This window comes from Hyperolius riggenbachi, chromosome 7, assembly GCF_040937935.1.
Source record: "Hyperolius riggenbachi isolate aHypRig1 chromosome 7, aHypRig1.pri, whole genome shotgun sequence".
NCBI lineage: Eukaryota > Metazoa > Chordata > Amphibia > Anura > Hyperoliidae > Hyperolius > Hyperolius riggenbachi.
In genome coordinates, this window is record NC_090652.1 from 313,598,717 (window position 1) to 313,619,602 (window position 20,886).

General features: G+C 43.7%; 1 protein-coding gene across 8 annotated transcripts in view; it reads right to left on the reverse strand.

Annotated features, from left to right (window-relative positions):
* The window catches only part of TFCP2L1 (transcription factor CP2 like 1), a 97,567-nt gene that overhangs the window by 72,154 nt on the left and 4,527 nt on the right, over positions 1-20,886 (reverse strand). For 2 of the 8 annotated variants that reach the window (XM_068246153.1, XM_068246151.1), the window contains exons 2-4: positions 12,923-13,034; positions 6,522-6,556; positions 6,296-6,410 (exon numbers count right to left, since the gene is read on the reverse strand). The exons of 2 other annotated variants lie outside the window; for them this stretch is intronic. In XM_068246153.1, the coding sequence (XP_068102254.1) occupies positions 6,296-6,410; positions 6,522-6,556; positions 12,923-12,984 (212 nt within the window). In that variant the 5' untranslated portion in view covers positions 12,985-13,034. Of the gene's footprint in view, positions 1-6,295; positions 6,411-6,463; positions 6,557-12,922; positions 13,035-20,886 lie in introns of all 8 variants that reach the window. 4 more of the 8 variants (XM_068246152.1, XM_068246154.1, XM_068246155.1 and 1 more) reach the window with 4 other exon arrangements.

The following is a 20,886-nucleotide window of genomic DNA, read 5'->3' on the forward strand; positions in this document are numbered from 1 at the left end:
GTAATGTGTGTACCATTAGCGACATTCCCATTTGCAGGAGGAAGTGACACCTGATAAAGGAAATGCCAAGAAAACACAGGTCTGATAGTCCTGACCACAATTAACAAGGAAAAAATACTGGGTTGCAGGAAGGGGCGTGAATAATTGCTGTGCTCGGGGTTCATGGGACATGATGAGACAGAAATGTGTATGTACAGTGCCTAGTGCACAAATAACTATGCTGTGTTCTCTTTCTTCTTTCTCTGCCTGAAAGAGTTAAATATCAGGTATGTAAGTGGCTGACTCAGTCCTGACTCAGACAGGAAGTGACTACAGTGTGACCCTCACTGATAAGAAATTCCAACTATAAAACCTTTCCTGGCTTCTGAGAGCAGGAAAGCAATAAAAAAGGCCAATAGCTCATAGAATTTAGCTCTGACATACTTCAATGAATGCGTCATTGAGCCAAAACAATAAAACAGTAAAAACTTGAAAAGTAGATTTAAATATAAAACTGTGAAAAAGTCATTTTTAGCAGAAGGAAGATAGATGCAATTGTTTATTTCCTTTGTTTATTTCCACCTCAGGTGTCCTTCAGGGGTCAGTAGGGGTTAATGGCTGCAATACTGTATGCAGTGCACTTATAACCCCTCCTGGGCCCCAAGTGCAGCTGTCAATTCTTCCTGGGTCCCAAAGTGAAGCGATCAACTTTGCTGGGTAGGCTTATACTCGAGTCAAGAAAAAAATTCCAGCTTAAGAGGGTCAAATATTAGAGAATTATGTAAAGTTCTAAAAAAAAAAAAAAAGCTATATAACTGAAAATAAAAATATTAGACTCTTTTCTTTGCTTCTAATGTTCTATTAATTATCCATACTACATATACAGTTCATTATAAAAGTTGTTTTTTTTCCGCTTCAGTGTCACCTCAGGCTGGGTTCACAGTGGTCAGCTGCATAACGCACACACTATAATGACTATGAACTGCAATGGAGACTGACCGTAGACTTTAATACAAAGCCTGTATGTAACAAGTTAGAATAACATGATCCATCATTGCGAACAGCCCCATTGAATTGTATGGGCAGTGAGTTGACATGCAGAATATTTTCTGCAACGCAATGTACCACTGTGAACAGGGCTTTAAAGAGAAACCGTAACCAAGAATTGAACTTCATCCCAATCAGTAGCTGATACCCCCTTTTACATGAGAAATCTATTCCTTTTCTCAAACGGATCATCGGGAGCGCTGTATGGCTGATTTTTGTGGTGAAACCCCTCCCACAGTGTGATGTCAGCGCCTCACAGCTCTGAGGTCCTGACATCACACTGTGGGAGCCTTGTTGCCTTGTGGGAAATAACAACTGTTTCCAACTGCCAAAAAAGCAAGCAGCATCTCCTTCCAGTGACACCACCTGCCAGCAGCAAAAATGTCACCATGTGATAAATGTCAGAGTGTAAATCAGGGAGAGGAAAGATTTTACAATGGGCAAACACTGACTAAATCATTTATACATGATTGTAAAAATGAAGCACTTTATTACATTATTTTCACTGTATTTTCACTGGAGTTCCTCTTTAAACATTATTACTGAGATTGCAGTGTTGCCAACTCATCCCTTTAATTACTGACACATCTAAGTTATACAGGTTCTGGGGCTATTTGCACATAATCAGTGCCTTAACTGCATCTACCTAGCCACAAAACTTGTATAAATCATATGTGTCAGTAATTAAAGGGATGAGTTGGCAACACTGTGAGATTGTTGCTGCTTTCTTTCAAAGGACTAGCCGCTTTCTTTAATGAAAGTGATGTAGTTGCTTTCCAACATACTTCTGACTTCCTTTCCGCCAGCTATTTCATCGCGCCCAACATTTCCCTAAAAATAGCAGTCAACATTCTGCACAGCAAGTTTACAGACATCTTATTTCCTGTGCAGCTATGGAGAAAACATCAGGATTAAAGAGGAACATTAACCAACTTCATTCCAATCAGTAGCAGATCCCCCCTTTTCTCCAATAGATAACTATGGGGGGGGGTCTGTAAGGCTGATATTGTAGTAAACCCCATCCCACAGTCCGATGTCCTGACAGTTTCCTGTCTGAGAATCTCACTGAATTGTGGGAAATACGGGCTGCTTCCAACGCCAAGCAAGCAGTATCTGTGCGTGGAACTCTCAGTAACAAACATTCCGTACAGGTCACCTGGCAGAACTAATGAGGTCACCACCAGTGATAAATGTCAGAATGTAAATCAGGGAGAGTAAATATTTTACAAAGGGTAAAACACTGACTAAATAATATATAAATGAAGATTATAAAAAAACAAAAATTGTATTCATTGTTCTTTTCACTACAGTTCCTCTTTAAGGCTCTCCTTAGGGTTCCACAAACAACATAGCGGTCACATTTCTCCACGGATTAAAGACTGAGCAGGAAGATTTGTAGTTTATGAATTTTATAATAACTTTGTCCATTACATACATGTAATTTTCTGGCCAATTCAATCACTGCTCAAGCATTTATTGGCCCAAACTTAGTTGACTGATTCATTTTTCAATCAATTTGGGGTAGGTCATCAAATGAAAGCCTATGCAGATATACTGGAAAATTTCAGTTTACGTGAGTGAATGCTTGCGGTTCAACCAATGCTTTATTGCGACTGAAATCTATCAAGGTGGAGCAGTGAATCAATCCTTGTCCAATCGATTTCCGTTCAGAGGCGGATCGACAAACTTGGCATATTGGCTGTAATTTATTTTTTTGTATGCCTAACTTTAGCCAGTTTTTCAGAGGGACCAGTTTGCAATACAGCGTCAAGGATTTGAAATACAGTTGCGAGGACAATAGTGTTATCTTCATAGACAACTAGCCCTATCCTGGGCCTGGCATTGTCAGCATAGCAGGGCAGGTAAATAAAACAAAGTCCAAAAGTCATTTTAAAGCCAACTCCAGGATATATAATCTTTCAAAAATCATAAGCAAAGAAAAAACAAATGGATTTAAGCCTGGCACACACATTCAATTTTCATTAGCCAATTTTACCACCTCGAAAGTGAAAGCGCTTGCCTTCACAATCTGCTTATAGCAAAAAAATCTTTTAGGCCTCATACTACACGGAGGAAGTAAAATTGGACATCAAAATGTGATGTGTGTAGCAAGCCTTGTTGTTATAAATGTTCCAACTGAAGGTACTTTAATGCTTGCAAGAAAAAAAATAGAGGGGTGGAGCATAGATATACATGTAATGAGGGGCGTGGCATATAAGCAACATGGCGTCATAGGGTGGGGCAACAAAAAAGGAAACCCGAGGTGAGAGGGATATGGAGGCTGACTTATTTCCTTTTAAACAATGCAGATTGCCTGGCAGTCCTGCTGATCGTCTGCCTCTAATATTTTAGCCACAGCCCCTGAACAAGCATGCAGCAGATCAGGTGCTCTGACTGAAGTGTGACTGGATTAGCTGCATGCTTGTTTCAGGTACGGTATACGAGTCAGACTCTGCTAATGCATGAAAGAGCAGAAAGAGTTCAGGAAACTAGAATTGTTTAAAAGTAAATAAATATGGCAGCCTCCATATCCCTCTCACTTCAGGCAACCTTTAACCACTTCAGGACCACCAATAGTATAAAAACGTCCAATTCTACCCTGTTAATGGACGTTTTAAAACGTCCAGTGTTTAAAATCAATTTTCTCAAAACCATAAGGTCTTTTTGAAAAAATGTTTGCACCTTGTTTCCCAGGGTCTACTTAACATATCCTGAAAATGTGGTGTTTATATCTTGTAAGGGGGCTCTGCTATTAACCGCTAAATTCTGCATGTTTGCTGGTTTTTAATCACAAATGCTTTTTCATTTGAAAATTTAAAAATCGATTTTCTCAAAAACTATAAGGTCTTTTTGAAAAAAAAAAAAAAAAAAAAGTTTGCCTTGTTCTCAATGTCCTACTTAACATATCCTGAAAATTTGGTGTTTATATCATGTAAGGGGACTTTGCTATTAACCGCTAAAGTCGGCAGGTTTTGGTGGTTTTTAATCACAAATACTTTTTTCATTTTTTTTTTACCTGTTTTTCCCTTTAAAATGCATTGAAAGTAAAGTAAATTACTGAAAACAAATATCACCCCCAAAAAGCCTAATCTGTGTGTGGGGGGGGGGGGGGGGGGGGAGAACAAGGTATAGATAATTTTGATGTGATGAATATTGAAAAAGTTATTGGCAAATGAAAGGGAAGAGCATTCATAGGTGATGATTGCTCTGGTCCGTTAGGGTAAAAACCCTTGGGGGTGAAGTGGTTAAAGGGAAGCTCCAAACTGACAAAAAAAAAACTCCACTTGCCTGGGGCTTCCTCCAGCCCCGGGCAGTCATTCTGTGCCCTCGCCGCAGCTCCTCTCACTCCCGGTGTCCAGCGCGGAAGAAGCCGACCTCACCACTTCCGTGTCCGGGTCGGCTTCATGTGCGCTACACGGCGCAGGTCAAGTGGTGTACGTTACGTCATCGGGTCTCTACTGCGGAGGCGTTCTGCGCCTGCGCAGTAGAGACCTAATGATGTTGCATACACCACTGGACCCCCCCGCGGAGGGCACATGAAGCTGACCCGGACACCGAAGTGCTGAGGTCGGCTTCTTCCGCGCTGGACACGGGAGTGAGAGGAGCTGCGGCGAGGGCACAGAATGACTGCCCGGGGCTGGAGGAAGCCCCAGGTACGTGGAGTTTGGTTTTTTTTGTACAGCTTGGATGTTTCCTTTAAAATCATGGTGGAGACCAAATTAGGTAATCAGACTGCAGCTCTAAGTTTAAGCAGTACAGGGTTTTGGGTTGGTCCATATTTACTAGGGATAATCAATGAGATTTAAAGAATTTCAAACGGATAAAAATGTATATAATGAAAAAAAAATGTTTTTTTTAAAAATGGACCAAATACTGCAGCAGCATTTGCTTGGTGCTTATTGAAGTTTTCATAAATTAGCATACGGTAATCTAAATCAGCATGGTTCTCTGCATCTTATTGACCACCCATAATACTCACCACTTCATTAGAATTGGAGCCAGGGGGTGGAGCAATTAGCCCCAGGTAACGGAGGAAGCATGCCGTGACAATGATGGGGCAGTACCTTGGCTCCAAACATGGCGGATGGAGTGGGGAACTAATGATTTAATAAGTCAGGCTTAGAGGAAATGACACGGCACTTCCAGGAGGAGCATAAAAGTCAAAACAGGGTGCCAGAAAATGAGGTCACCCCCATATTTGTTTGCAGACACTGCCCTATTATAGGTCTGTCTATGCCCATGTTTATAGACATACCATCATTATGTCTTTACTCCGCTTCTTGTCACCATCTCCCAAAATACATTTAGTAGTCCATCATTACCACCTAAAACATCTCGCACCCTGCCCATCCCCAAACATCACTCAGACTACAGCCACCTTCCCCAATTACGGCCGTAAGACCTGTACTGTGTCCAACTAGCATATATTTGCAGGTAGTGTACTATAGGGCAGGGGTAGGGAACCTATGGCTCAAGAGCCAGATGTGGCTCGGAAGCCAGATGTGGCTCTTTTGATGTCTATATCTGGCTCACAGACAAATCAGTAGGGGTCGATTCAGTAAGCTACACGGCTCAAGCAGCGCAGCTTATTGTGACAGCGCAAGTAAAATTTTCAAAGTAGGAACACTACTGCTGTAGCATGCACTAATAACTTACTCGCGCTACCCCCAAAACTAACCGCTGCTTCAATTGTCCCACCCTGGACCCGGTCAGGTCCAGTGAGTTTGTAGGACGAGATTCCTACACTTTGACTGGCCCAATAGGCTGTCTGTCACTTGACGAGATCCCTGTACTTTTTAAGTGTGGGGATCTGGTCCTGCAAAGTGAATCAACCCACAAGTCAGCTAGCTAATTGTACAAGCTGTTAGTCTGTATTTCTCCTGTCTGGGAAATTGCTGATGTTGCTGAAACCCAAGAGAAGCTGAAGACTTGTCTGACACTTCCGCTGCCCGGTGGATCAACTGTGTACACATCACCATTGCAACAGGGACAGCCCTCTGCTGCGCACTGTCCCAGTTTGAAACATATTGTATGGCTCTCACGGAAATACATTTTAAAATGTGGCGTTTATGGCTCTCAGCCAAAAAGGTCCCAGACCCCTGCTATAGGGAATATCTAGTTTTTTTGGTCCTTTGACATTTTTTGCAAGTTTATTGATCAATTGCTTTGAAACTGTTAACCATGTAAAATGCGGACAACAGAATTCCAGACATCCCCACAAAATACCTCTGTGGAGAAAACCCCCGATACCTCCCCCAGGGAATTCTACCTGTAGTCCCCCAGTCTCCTCTTTCTTCGGCAAGACTCTTGTGCTTCGTCACCGCTGTGAAAACAGCCGCGCTTCCAAGATGGCCACCACGCCTGGTCCGTTACGATACTCTGCTCTATGGTACAGTAAAGAGGAGGCTTTGATTTAACAGGATTGCTACCCACTTACAATTCCGGGGAGGAAATGCTGCAAGGCAGACGAAACGCTGGATGTCGGGGAGACTCACCAAAGACTTCACTGCCATGCCGGGTGAGAGGGGACCTGGGAACCAAGAACAGGACGATCAGAAACCACAGGGAGCCTTCCGGGCTGAGTATTCGTTTATTCTTACAGGCTTATTTTTAAACATCCCCAAAAAGACTTTAACAATGTAGTCCTGTTATTTTTAAGCTGCCCATGACTTGCGAGCGCAGTCCAATATTTGAGCTATACCAGTAACCCGTGAACGTGGAAACCTGTAGGGGGAAAAAGTGCCCAATATGGGTGCTCGCCTCGACAGAGGGAAGGCTCTTGATCCTCCAGATGCTTCCCTAGTTCATCAGCCGTTCCAGCACTGTCCCTGACACAAAACAGTCAACAAGGGCTCAACAACGGTTCACGCATGCGCAGTAGCATGGACCCGCTCAAGCTTTGGTAGAAAGAGCCAGAGCAGGCCGTGCTACCGGCAAGCACAGTGCGGCCATGCTTCGGGGGTCTCAGCTGATGGAGTAACCATCTGGAGGATCCAGAGGCTTCCCGTTTCCAAAGTATTCGTTTTTTTCCCCATTTTTCAATGTCACAGGTTTACTTTAACCTCATTAGTGGCAACACCGAGTCAGGCTCGGGCTGGAAACCCACAGCTCAGAGCAGTTACCCCTGGCTCTGGGCATCCGCCGGGAGGTATATGCAGAGCGTGTGCGTAGGGGGAGGCGTTGGTAACTCGCCTTTCCTCAGAATCCAGACGCTGGCCGCCATTCTTCTTCTGGTCCTCAGAGGCTCTCTCTATGCCTCTGGTGCGATCGCCGGCTGTCGTCATCACAACAGACTGCACTCTCACTATAGAGGTAGCGTGCCACCCGGTGGACGGAGGTAGAATTGAAGCACTGGATCTAGAGGGAGGTGAGAAGTGTGCACGGCTGAACTATCTAGCGGTATTTGTTCCTGCTTTTAGGGTCTAAAAGCTCGTGGAAAAATTGCACCACTTTTAGACTTTAAAATCCAGAAGTATTCATACCGCTAGGGAGGTTAAAGGACAACTGAAGCGAGAAGAACAAAGGCTGTCATATTTATTTCCTTTTAACCTCCCTGGCGGTCTATTAAAAACCGCCAGGGGGCAGCAGAGCAGTTTTTTTTTTTCAAATCATGTAGCGAGCCCACGGCTTGCTACATGATAGCCGCTGTGCAGCGACATCCCCCCACCCTCTTCGATCGCCTCCGGCGATCTCCGATCAGGAAATCCCGTTCAAAGAACGGGATTTCCTGGAGGGCTTCTCCAGTCGCCATGGCGACGGGCGGCATGACGTCACCGATGTCGTGACGTCATTGGGAGTCCCGAGCTACCCCTCAGCGCTGCCTGGCACTGATTGGCCAGGCAGCGCAGCGAGTGGCGGACAATAGGTGGGTAGCGGCGGCGATCGGAGTGCACACGCAGCTAGCAAACCGCCAGGGAGGTTAAACAATAACCAGTTGCCTGGCTGTCCTGCTAATCTATTTGGCTACAATAGTGTCGGAATTCCACCAGGAATAAGCATGCAGCTAATCTTGTCAGATCTGACAATGTCAGAAACGCCTGATCTACTGCATGCTTGTTCAGGGGCTATGGCTAAACGTATTAGAGGCAGAGGATCAGCAGGACAGCCAGGCAAATGGTATGGTTTAAAAATAAATAAATATGGCAGCCTCCATATCCGTCTCGTTACAGTTGTCCTTTAATTGACTGCCCTTATTTAACACTGAAATCTACTGCGTCCAGCATTAAGATTAATGGCAGCGTTAATCTCAATGCACTTAGAGCTGATTACACATGTGCTCAAATGTTCCAAGATGCTGCATGTAGCTTCTGGTGTAGATAGTGTGTTCCCCTAGGGCAGGCCGGGGGAGGGGGGTGTATGATAGAGAGCACACTATAATAGGGGGTACTGTATAAAGAAGCACTCAATTGGTGATCAGAATAACAATGAACACCTTTATTAAAAAAAAAAAGCACTAGAATAAGGAGACAGTTTAATAAGGGCCACTGTAATAGGACATAAACAGCCACACTAGCTTTTAGAGACCATGGCACCTGTAAAATAAATTGAGGGGTTCATTGAGATCCCAAAATTACATGCAGGGATCTCCTTGAGATGCAAAAAAAGTATTTGCAGGGTTCTCCAGGGTAAAAAGGTTGAGAAAGGCTGCTCTAGGGGCTCAAAACACGATGCGGCAACAGAACGATGGGAACCGGTGCCAAAAGCCTTTTCAACTTAGTAGCATCCGCAAAACGAGACGCCGGCGGCCGGCCGTTTGAGCCAGCCCGAAGTGTTTAAGGGTTGTTGGGAGTGTTACCTTCTGGCAGGAATTGGAAATATTTCTATTTGCTTAGTAAAACCTACAAGAATTAAAAATAATGTTTTAATACATGTAAAATATCTAGTGTGCTATTGACTCAGCTGTGAAGTGTTCAGTGACTGGAGCCAAATGCATTCCCCTCCCACCCATGTCACATGCCAGCAGATAGAAGTGCCTCGGATACAGCGGCGGAGCTGCGAGTGGCAGGTAAGTGGCTTGTCGGTGCTGCTGTTAAGTATGACGAGCTTCTGCTGAAGCCAGAATCTGATCTCAGGGACGGGAGAGGTGAGGAGAGGTCACCCTGTATTTTGGGTCATGCCAAACGAGGACACAGACAGACATTGGGCAGCACACAAACTTGGCAGGTTGCAATTCACAGAAAAATGGGTGGAGACCAAAATAAACCTGGCAGCGGGCACTGAAAAGTCAGGCTTCGCTTGCATCAGACAATGCTTGCTGCAGGAAGAAAGAAATGAGACTAGAGATTCGACTAACAGTATTTACACACACAGCAGATCCGGGATGTATCGGTCAGATCTGCTCAGTTTCATGTTATATGCATTTAGCAGGACAGGAAATTGTGCAAGAAAATGTAGGGTTTTTTTTTTTTTAAATTTAAAATTGCAGTTTTTGCAAAATAGAGGAAAATATCTGAAATACTAATTTAGCTCCCAGGCTGCTTGCTCAGTCTGCTTATGCATACCTGGGGCTTCCTCCAGCCCCCTTAAAGAGACTTTGTAATGTAAAAAAACACCCTCTGGGGGGTACTTACCTCGGGACTGGGAAACCTCAGGGTCCCAATGAGGCTTCCCCCTCCCCTGTAGCATCAGGGAATCCAGTGCTGCCTCCCCCGAATCCTCTCCCTACAAGCAGGACAAGGTTTGATTTACTGTATATACTCTTGTATAAGCCTAATTTTTCAGCATAAAAAATGTGCTGAAAAGTTACCCCCTCGGCTTATATGCGGGTCAGTGGAGCAGAACGTATGGTGCAGCAGGTTTTGTTACTGGCAGAGGAGCGTAAGGATTGTGCACTAGTGATCTCTTGCCAGCTGACACCCTGCTGTGTTGATTATTCCCCCCATCCCCTGCAACATGGTGTGCGGAGTGCGCTGCTCAAGACTGTCTGTGTCCCCTGGCTTGTGGAGTGTGCAGCAACATATCAGCAGTGCAATGATCGGGGATTATTCCTGTGTGAAAATTGCTGTGTCTCATATCTATGACGCCATCTAGTGGCTTCTTGAGACACAGCTGTATGATCCTGGGGCACATCTGGCTACTGGGAAGGGGGCTGACTTGTACTGGGGGCACATCTGGCTACTGGGGAGAGGGGCTTATACATAAGTCAATCATTTTTTCCTGGTTTCTGAGGGAAAAGTGGGTACCCTGGCTTATACACAGGTCGGCTTATATGAGAGTATATACGGTACCTCTCCGGCATCCAGCGCAGACGCAGTAGTGGCTCTTCGTGTGGGCTAGGCGGAAATAGAGCCCGATCGTATCCACTCTACTGCCAGGCGCAAAAGGACTCACGCCTTCGCAAGTAGAGCAGAGCGACCGGGTTCGGCTATTTCCACCAAGAGCAGCTAGTGTGCCTGTGCAGGATCGCGGTAGGTAAATATTTTCCTCGCCGCACTATCGGGGGGTTCTGGCACTTGGAGGGACGGTGGGAGACTCGTTATGATCCAGAGGCTTCCTCCTCCCAATGCAAGTATCACCCAGAGGGATTTTTTTTTTTTTTTTTTTATTACAGGTTTTCTTTAAGGCTGATCGGTCTTCCCTCGCCATCTTCCCAGGCTGCCTGGATCCTCTGCTAGGCGGCCAGGTAATTCCACCAGGCAGTTCAGGCACCGCCTGGCCTTGCAAATGCCCCCATCCAGGAGCATTCGGCGCCTGCACAGTAGTACTGTGCAGGTGCAGAACTCTCCCGGCAACGGGAGCATGATGGGGGCACGTGCAGCCAGGCCACGCAAGCGCAGTACGCCCCGAGTGGCGGAATGACCAGGCTGCCCAGCGGAGGGATCCAGGCAGCCTGAGAAGATGGAGAGGGACCAATCAGCGTAAGGGGGCTGGAGGAAGCCCCAGTTATGTATATTTTTTTTTTTATTTTACTCCTCTCAGATTTCCTTTAAGAAAAAGTCACAAATAAGCATAGCAAGAGGTTAATTCTCTACAGCCTGGGTTATCCACACATGTATGCAATCACACATGGACAGTTTCTGGCCAATCAATCAAGCTATGTGGGGGTATCGAATACCAGGAGTTGACAAGGCAAAACCATGGAAATCTGTGAGCCATCTGAGGAACTGCCAGAACAGCAATGGCCGCAGCAAGTCCTGCACTAAGCAGACCCCCCCCCCCCTTTCTTTGAGAAATTCTTTATTACACTGACCCAAGAGAATGTTAAATATGTCATAAATGGACGTGTTACAGCCACCACAGAGACAAGCTTAGGCTGTCAAATCCAGGCACATTGGGGTTTAAAATACGGCCCTTAGCCTCTTTCATAGTAATGCCTGACTTTAGCACAAAATGCGTTATCAGGGTTGGATTTTAGGCCTAGGGCCCACTAGTGTGCTTTCAGCAGCGATTTTTGAATGAAGATTGAGGCGAGCCCACAGAAGCGACTGCTATTCTGCAAAAATTGCAAACATTCTGCCTGCAGCTTTTTTTTTTTTTTTTGAACAATTGCAATTCAACAATTTGATCAATAAATCATGCTGCAATCCAAAGTGCCTGGAGAGAACTTACTAAAGATGGACAATGAGTATTATTCTGCCTTGTGTGCAAATCTAACGCAAATTCTATGCCGCCTGAAACAGGGCTTATCTAATGCGCTCCCTGCTGATTTTGATCTGCCTAAATTTACATATACACTACACAAAAGTCGCTGGAAACGTCCGACCAACGACAGACTGGTTTCCTCCAACATCCCAAAAAGCATAGAGATAAGTTAATTGGCTTCCCCCTAAATTGGTCTTAGACTACTACATAAACTAAATGATATAGACATATGACTATGGCAGGGATTAGATTGTGAGCTCCTCTGAGGGACAGTTAAAGTGGACCCAAATTAAAAATACAAGATTTCAGAAATAAAATCTATTTTCTAAATTATAATAATAAATAGCAGCCTTTTTTCAGCTGCATGATGACAAATATAAAATATTTTACATTTATTGGAGGAACCCCTCCCTTCCTTTCAAATTGCCGGGACAAAATCCGGCAAACTGGAGGAGTAGATGGTGTCTGGCAATGGAGAATTGCTAATGGCTGCCCCCAGTATAACCCTAGTTATAAAAAGGGAAGGGTGGAAAGCATGCACTGAAATGATCATAGGTTTGAAGGAGTGTTTATCTTTGTATGTATCAGAGTGGTGCAACTAAATATTTTTAATAAAAAAAAAAAATGTTTGGTTTGGGTCCGCTTTAAGTGACAAGACAATATACTCTGTATAGCACTGCGGAAGATGTCAGTGCTGTATAAATACTAAATAATAATAAATGTCACTTCCAGTATTTAAATGGCAACCGTTTAATATCGGTGTGCAGACAATGCCGTTTTAAAGGTAAAGTCATTTTCGCGACATTGCGCGTTTGTTTGCAGCGATTTCAACCACTTGCTGTTCCATGACGCAAGTCTCAGGTCCAAATTAGCTGCTCAAAAGATTCCTAGACATGAGACTAACATCCAGCACTAAAGAGCGCTGTGATCGTGCCCACGGCCCCGCTGCTGCTCGTGCACGTAGTCGTGCACCCCTACCACAGTACACTACTGCATGTGCTCAGTGTGATCGCCTCTTATGCCGGGCATACACAGCTCGTTTTTTTGCGCCGGATCGAACCAGTGGGATATGCATTGCATCGCATTGTAACAATGATTTTATCCCTTGCAAAGGACATAGCGTGAAAGGCACCCAATTCCAAGACACATGTGGTTTGAAAAATATGCATGCAAGTAGGAATTTTTAGTACTTCATTTACCATACAGAGTACTGAAACATCTAAATTACTGCATCTTATTTCTAATGTAATGGACACCTCAACAATAAACAAAACTGGTCAACAGAAAGCAAGAGGAGCGTTTGAGTGATGTTCACCTGCAAAGCTCTGCTTCCCTAACCATGGATGGGATTTCAGGTCCTGCAACACGCCACGGCATCTGTCCAGTACAACGTCTCCCTCCCACAAAGTCAACAGGGAGTTCAAAACCTGAAGAGAAATGGATCATACCAGGACTTGTAAAAATAATATTAATGTAATTCTGCCTTCTTAAAATAGAATGCATTTACAATTATCCAGCTTCATACGAGTAGGAAGGTTCTTCCACGAGGCATCACTTCCGCTCAGAAAGTGAAAATGCAAATCACTTCTTTATGGCCCTGAAAATCATGCCTATAGCCTGCTAGGTGCTTTACAGAGCTATAATGTACAACTTACAGACAACTGCAGAACACAAGTCACCAATACAAGCAGGCAGAACCATATCGGGCTGAGTCATCAACTTAACTCCTATAATTATACATATATAGTATTACTATTTATAGTATTATAAATACTATTATCATCATCATTATTAGAATATATTGTAACATTATAGTGCAAGCACACATGATAAAAGGCATGCCTTCATTGTTAACCTGAATCACCAGGCTACTTTATTTAAACTCTAACCGGTTCATAAAAAACTAAAATATTAGGCAGTAGCGGATGACTTTGATTGGTCCATAGATTTACATAAAATTAACATCTGAATCAACTTAAAGAGAAACTGTTGAGAAAATGTTGTAATTAATAAAAAAAAAATTGTTGTTTTTCTACACAAAATTTATAAATTATTTACATTGTTGAATCTTCCCGCTGATCACATTGTGAAATTTATTCATCTTTAGTCCTGTCACATGATCATTGTGGAATGTTTGTGAGAGTTCTATGCACAGGAGGGAGATACTGCTTACTTGGCAGTTTTTAAACAGCGGTTACTTCCCACAATGCAACAAGGTTCACAGGAAATGGTCATGACCCCAACATCACATTGAAGGAGGAGTGTCATCAGAATATCAGCCATACAGATGTCCCCGATTATCTTTTTGTGGAAAAGGTAAAGTATTTTCCACGGGAAAGAGGCTACTGATTGGGATGAAGTTCCATCCAGGGTAAGAGCTCCCCTTTAAGATCTGGCTTCCCACTGAAAACCTCTACTATAGAGTCCAATATCAATCTTAGGTGTGCTTCTCCCTTTTATGGATGAATAGGTCTGGTTACCACTTTTTTTTAGAAATAGGTTAACCATGACTGAAGGGATGGAAGAATATGAATATGAAGAATATTTCTAAACCTTTACAAATATGGCGCCTCTGTTCTCTTATTACGTGATATCCACCTGGTGGATGGGTGTGGACACCCTCTTTTCTTCTTCTACGCAGAGAGCGACTTTTAAGCCTGAGCGGGGACAGGTCTAATCTCCCTGTCTGCAATACAAGTGGTTGCCTAAACTTGGCAACCTACAATTGTGAGTATAATTTTACCATTTTTTTCTCACAATCATTATACCAACAATATTACACTATCGGGGGCTCTCGATTCTTCCCTTTTCTCTTCTTTACAAATATGGTGAACTGAAATTCTGTATTTTCTGGCGTATAAGACTTCTTTTTTTTTTTTTTTAATTCTGTTTATTTGCATTTTTGACTTCTTTTTAACCCAGGGTAGTCTTCTCAAAAATCAGGGGTCGTCTTATACGCCGGGTGTCATCTTCTAGGGTGGGTGCTGAAACTTCCGAGCCAGACTGGGGAATCTGTGGTTGCCGCATACAGTGGGGGAGCTCAAAGACGCCTGCGGCCGCATCCCCACCGTATGCGGCGACAGTATGAAAGCTGCAAGGGCGGTGATGTACAAGTATGGTAGAAGAAAATCCACTCACCAGGATTTCTGGAAAGAAGGGACTTAAGGTGATCCCGATGAGGTGAGGGGGAACCTCACTGGGGAGGTTGGGAAGTGAAGGGTGGAGCAAGCTGCAGGCGTCCGGGACACCCAGGGTATAAAAAAAAAAAAAAAAAAAAAAAAAAAAAAAAAAAAGAGCGGCACTGCGCCCAGAAAAAAAAAACAAAACACGCCTCTTTCACCTGTCTGGCCCGCCCTTGTATCCCATTACCGTACCTCCTTCTCTGCCTCTTGCTCCTGAGGACTGCAGTGAAGCGGCGCAGGCACACATGTGCGAGATCTGAGAGGCAGAGAAGGAGAGAATAGTATACAAGAGCGGGCCAGACAGGTGAAAGAGGCGTGTTCGTGCTACCACTCTGATAGTCTTGGAGACAGGAATAGCTGTCCAATCCAAGGAGGCTTCGCATACAAACAACCAGCCAATCGCCAGTAAGTTACATCACTTCATATCATAAACAGGATAAAAAGTTTGTAGTGTGGTTCACCCCTATCAAATTGTAACAATATCAAACACTTTGGTTAAAAAAAAAAAAAAAACCTTACTGTTTTGTTTGTTTGATATTGTTAAGGTACATCACTTGCCCTGATTGGCTGGTTGTTGTATACTGGGTACCACATACAGTACAGCACCAGTATCTGTACCTGTTTGTACAGTATAGCACCAGTACATACAGTACAGTATACGAATGTCCAAGAGTCAAGAGGGGTAGTCTTATAGGGAGAGTATATCCCAAAATTTATATTTTAACTGGTAAAGTTGGGGGTCGTCTTATATGCCGGAATATACGGTATTGATATTACCAAAGCTGAGAGAATCACCTGCTCTTAGCTTTTGTAAATAAACCACCGAACATCCATGTTTGTTTTGCCTCCAGTGATGATCCACAGAGGGGAGACCGGGTGATAATCTAATAGTCAACATTTGTTTAGCCGGGTCAGGGTCCTTCAACCCAAACCTTGTGGAAGGAGGGACACCTTTCCATTATCACGGACAAAGGTAAACAGCATTTACTAATCTTTAATCCCAGCTGTTCATGCTGACTAGGGAGGACTTTGCTGTAACTCAGGGTAACCAATTCTGACTGTTGCAGATCTGACTTGCCGCCTATAAAGGGTGAAAGTGCCTGTGTTTCTGCCAAACTACAGGCCAGAGAAATAATGCAAGTTATGCATAGGCCTGAATATACTTACAATAAACAAAATCAGGGGGGGGGGGGGGGGGAGGGGGGTTTAAAAAGACCCTAACCAGAGTGAAAAATAACTTTTACCTTTGGCCTTTACCACAGACCTGACAGGACCTCAAGGTAATAACATAGCGATCTCTGCTGCTTTGATATAAATACAAATGGACATCAGCCCCTGGTCAAATGTCAGTTTACCGGAGCCCAAAAACACTCTGTCCAGTGTTATTTAAAGATCTAATCACATTTGCACAAGATCAACAAGGTGCACAAAAGATCAGTTTGTACTAATAATCAGGAGGATAGGGGAGGATAAACATATCTCCATTGGGTAAACAGAGCTGCTGGCTGAGACTAGAAAGCATGAAACAGCTGGGAACATTATATAAGAGACACCGCACTCACACAGGTTATTAATGTCAATAACATAATGTTACGCAGCAGCCTAGAAAACATTACTCCAGATGACAGATGGGCGCAGTCAGCAGAGTGTCAAATGGTCAGGACAGAAGGAAAGGAACTCCTTTCCTTCTAAGTATGAAAGCGGAGCATACATTCCATCTGTTGAAAAAGACGCTGCAATATGGTCTGGAGGAAAACAGTCTAAGGCCACATACACACATCAGACCATAGTCTTTGGAAAATGAAAGCTCACAGACCAATTTTACCTCCTTCCATGTAGTATGAGAGCCATACTCTACACAGTCTATTCTATGGAGCTGCACTCCCCATCAGACAGAAATCTTTGCAAGATGCTGCACACACAGATGCTGTACAGACACAAAAGATAAGTAACTGCAAAAGATCTGTTCCTGCAAAAGATTTGTTCCTGCAAAATGCATCCATAGTCTATGATATCTGCAGATCATCATACACACCTTGTTTAACAGACATTCATCTGCAGATCAGATCCGCCAGAATGGATTTTCAGATCTGCAGATGATTGTCTGATCTGCAGATGCATGTCTGTTAAACAAGGTGTGTATGATGATCTGCAGATCTCATAGACTATGAATGCAATTTGCAGGAACGGATCTTTGGCAGGAACAGATCTTTTGCAGTTACTGATCTTTTGCGTCTGTACAGCATCTGTGTGTGCAGCATCTTGCAAAGGTTTCTGTCTGATGGGGAGTTCAGCTCCATAGAATAGACTGTGTAGGTGTGGCTCTCATACTACATGGAAGGGGGTAAGATTTCTGTCTGATGGGGAGTGCAGCTCCATAGAATAGACTGTGTAGGTATGGCTCTCATACTACATGGAAGGAGGTAAGATTTCTGTCTGATGGGGAGTGCAGCTCCATAGAATAGACTGTGTAGGTGTGGCTCTCATACTACATGGAAGGAGGTAAGATTTCTGTCTGATGGGGAGTTCAGCTCCATAGAATAGACTGTGTAGGTGTGGTTCTCATACTACATGGAAGGGGGTAAGATTTCTGTCTGATGGGGAGTGCAGCTCCATAGAATAGACTGTGTAGGTGTGGCTCTCATACTACATGGAAGGGGGTAAGATTTCTGTCTGATGGGGAGCGCAGCTCCATAGAATAGACTGTGTAGGTATGGTTCTCATACTACATGGAAGGGGGTAAGATTTCTGTCTGATGGGGAGTGCAGCTCCATAGAATAGACTGTGTAGAGTATGGCTCTCATACTACATGGAAGGGGGTAAGATTTCTGTCTGATGGGGAGTGCAGCCCCATAGAATAGACTGTGTAGGTGTGGCTCTCATACTACATGGAAGGGGGTAAAATTGGTCTGTGATCTTTCATTTTCAAAAGACTATGGTCTGATGTGTGTATGTGGCCTTAACAGAGGTGGTCTACGAGACTCAATAATTCTGTTAGCATCATTTATTGGGCTTGTCTGATTTGAGGCTGTAACCACACCCCTAATACTGTGTTTATTTATAAAAATGATTAATAAGATGCAAAAAATTCTGACATATGCAAATGTAATGCAAATTACATTTAGCTTGGGATTGGGCAATGTATGGCCCAATTCCAAATGGTCTAAAATTTCCATGAAAGTCAAAGTCCTTGTGACGTTCTACATGCGCCAATGTCACATGGTACAGTAACACCGGACAGCATGATTTGTGCTGGCATGACAGGTGAGCTTTCAGCACTGCACACTGGCACATTGGGAGGGGGGGGGGGGGGGAGGGTTGGCGTGGGGGAGACAGATAACCAATGGGGGGCATCAACTGGGGATCTATCAATTGTTGAGATATCAAACACCGTTAACGCCGTACACTCAATCGAATCCTTGCCACCAAGATTTTCCAGCATTCCACATTGATCCTTTCTACAGATTTTAGACGGAAATCGATCAACGATCGATCAGGTGGCCATGTTGTGAGACCAATTCTCCTCCAATTAGATAAAAATTATCTAATGGGAAGGTCTATCGTCCTGCAAAATTGAGCAATGTATAGGCACCCTAAGGGATTAACATTTCCTTTGATTTATAGTCCGATAATAAATGGTCAACAAGGGGTTAATAATCCAGAGGTGGTGCAGCTTGGAAATGCACGATTAAAATCAGCAGCTCCATTTCCAGACTGCATAAATTTGTATAAAAAAAAATTAGAATGATTAGCATCATTCATAGAGAGAATCCCCATCAGTACCGTCACACATGGCATCTCTTCAACAAAAAGAAAGCATCATTTTTGTAGGGGGAGCGTTTGGGATCCTCAACCAGTCTTTATTTCCTGTCTCGGGTTCCACAATTAAAGCCAGAAAGCGCCATGGATGTGCTAAGGGCAGGAAGTGAGGGTACATCTCTCTAATGGGAACACCAACAGCAATAAAATATGCTCCAAAAATGTTCAGCCACTTTCCACACCATCAATGTTTTATTGTCTGAAATGGTGTGTCTAAACTAGAGCTGTTCAGGCCTTGGCACTCTTCCCGCTCCATAGTGCCAGATGGAGGCAGCTGCTGACCCCACGAGGGGCTGATCCTTCTCAACACTTCCCGGTTGTAGGTGGTGCGGTGTTAGGCATGGAGAAAATCCAAAGTCATAATGGTTGTTCAGTTACTACTTTTAATGACTAACAGTGCAAGATTTCCTTCTTCAGCCATGACTGGATCAGAACCGTATAAAGCCATTTCTTACACACAAGTTTGTGCACGCGAGAAATAGCTTATACAGTGATCTAGTTTTGTATTCTGCCTAAATAAGAGAATTTCCAGTTTTGAAAGCTTGCAGGAAATTTTGCACAGTTAGGCATTACTTTAACAACTTGTGGTGTTATGTCTTCAGAATACTTGCAAGGTTTTAAACAGATTAAAAGCTTGCCAGAGATTCAACTGAAATCTACCAATGGCACGCCGGCAACAAACCCCACCATACATATGTCCGACTAGCGTTGAGCAGATATGGTCTATGCTAATGGCTTTGGCTTGCATGCAAAATTAATTCAAATTGTATGTACCTTGGAACTGGCACCAAACAGACCTCCTGACGTTTAAAATAAACCCAATTCCAAGATGCATACTTTGTGTAATAAGCGCTCTTGCCAGCCATAATGGTTAGCATCTCATTTTAACTATCTCTGGAGTCATGAGAAACTCGTGACCGTGCTTTGAGGAAAAACTCACAACAGATTGGCGACACCATTCAGAGAGGGACAGTCATTCTGCTGTCTTTACAGCAATCCTCCGTTTTCTACACTTGTCAAAATAGACAACTAGTAATCACCATGGAAGATTTTATTCTACCAATGTTTGTGTCCCCAGGAGCTTACAGCTTCCCCTTCCCTCTCCATAGGACAGTACTTGCCGCTTGGCTACAACTAGCATGTAGGACTATCACTGGCAGAGCACACTAAACACACAACACAATGCAATAAAGCTGCATTTCAGCAGATAAAAATGTAATAGTCCAGGGAAGAAATCACTATCAGGAATAAGGATTGTTCTTCTGGTGAAGAATAACTTATGACCAACTTAAAGCCCCTTACTCCACTCCAATAAACCGTCTGGGCTCTCGTTAATGCTCAGCACGGGTGGAAACGATACCCGCCGCCCAATACAAAAGCTGCCATTCACTTGAATGGGAGCGTTTACCGCCGAGTTCCAGACGCTGACGGCAAATGCCCGCCAAGCGTCCGTGTGAACCGGCCCTAAAAAATAAACATATGTAGACTTTGTTATGGATTCTATTTAAATAAAAATGATGCATGACAAACCCAGCAAATTGGATGAGATTTGGAGTTTGCACACTTTGGAAAGCTGTATTCTACTGTGGCAGTTACCAATAAAAGCGATCAAAGTTTGCAACCTTTAAATATCACTCAATTTGTCTACAATTTTGCATACAGATCTTTTAGAGTAATTAAACCAAGGGTTTGAGCAAAGTGACAAGAATATAGAATCATTACATTGGATTAACCAAGCAGCTCGGGGTGACCCAAACTACTAGGAATGTATAGGGGGATAAAAGAGACCAAAAAGCCCTCCTACTAAAAAGCAATGCTTGGTGAAATTTGCCTTCTTAAAACAGAAGGAAAGTTTCAATAATTCCGCTATAAGTGAACATTTGTGCTTACCCACAATGCACCCCTACTGAATATGCAAATTATCCCTTTACGCCCCTGTAAGCCAGGCTAGCATCCAGAACCGCTGGTGTATAGCAAGCCTATAGCTATAAAATATTACACAGCCTCACCAACCCCACATGTAGACAGCCTGTTTCGGTGTTCTGGATGCTACTCTGGGTTACAGGGGCGAAAAGGGATCATTTGCATATTCAGTAGTGGTGCATTGTGGGTAACCACAAATGTTCACTTATAGCTGAAATATTGCAAATTTCCTTCGGTTTTAAGGCAAATCTCACCATGGATACATTGGAACACCCTAGTGCTCAGATGAGGCATGTCGCTTTTTTTGATGCCGGGTAACGCCACTGCATGACAAATGATAACACTCATAAGGATA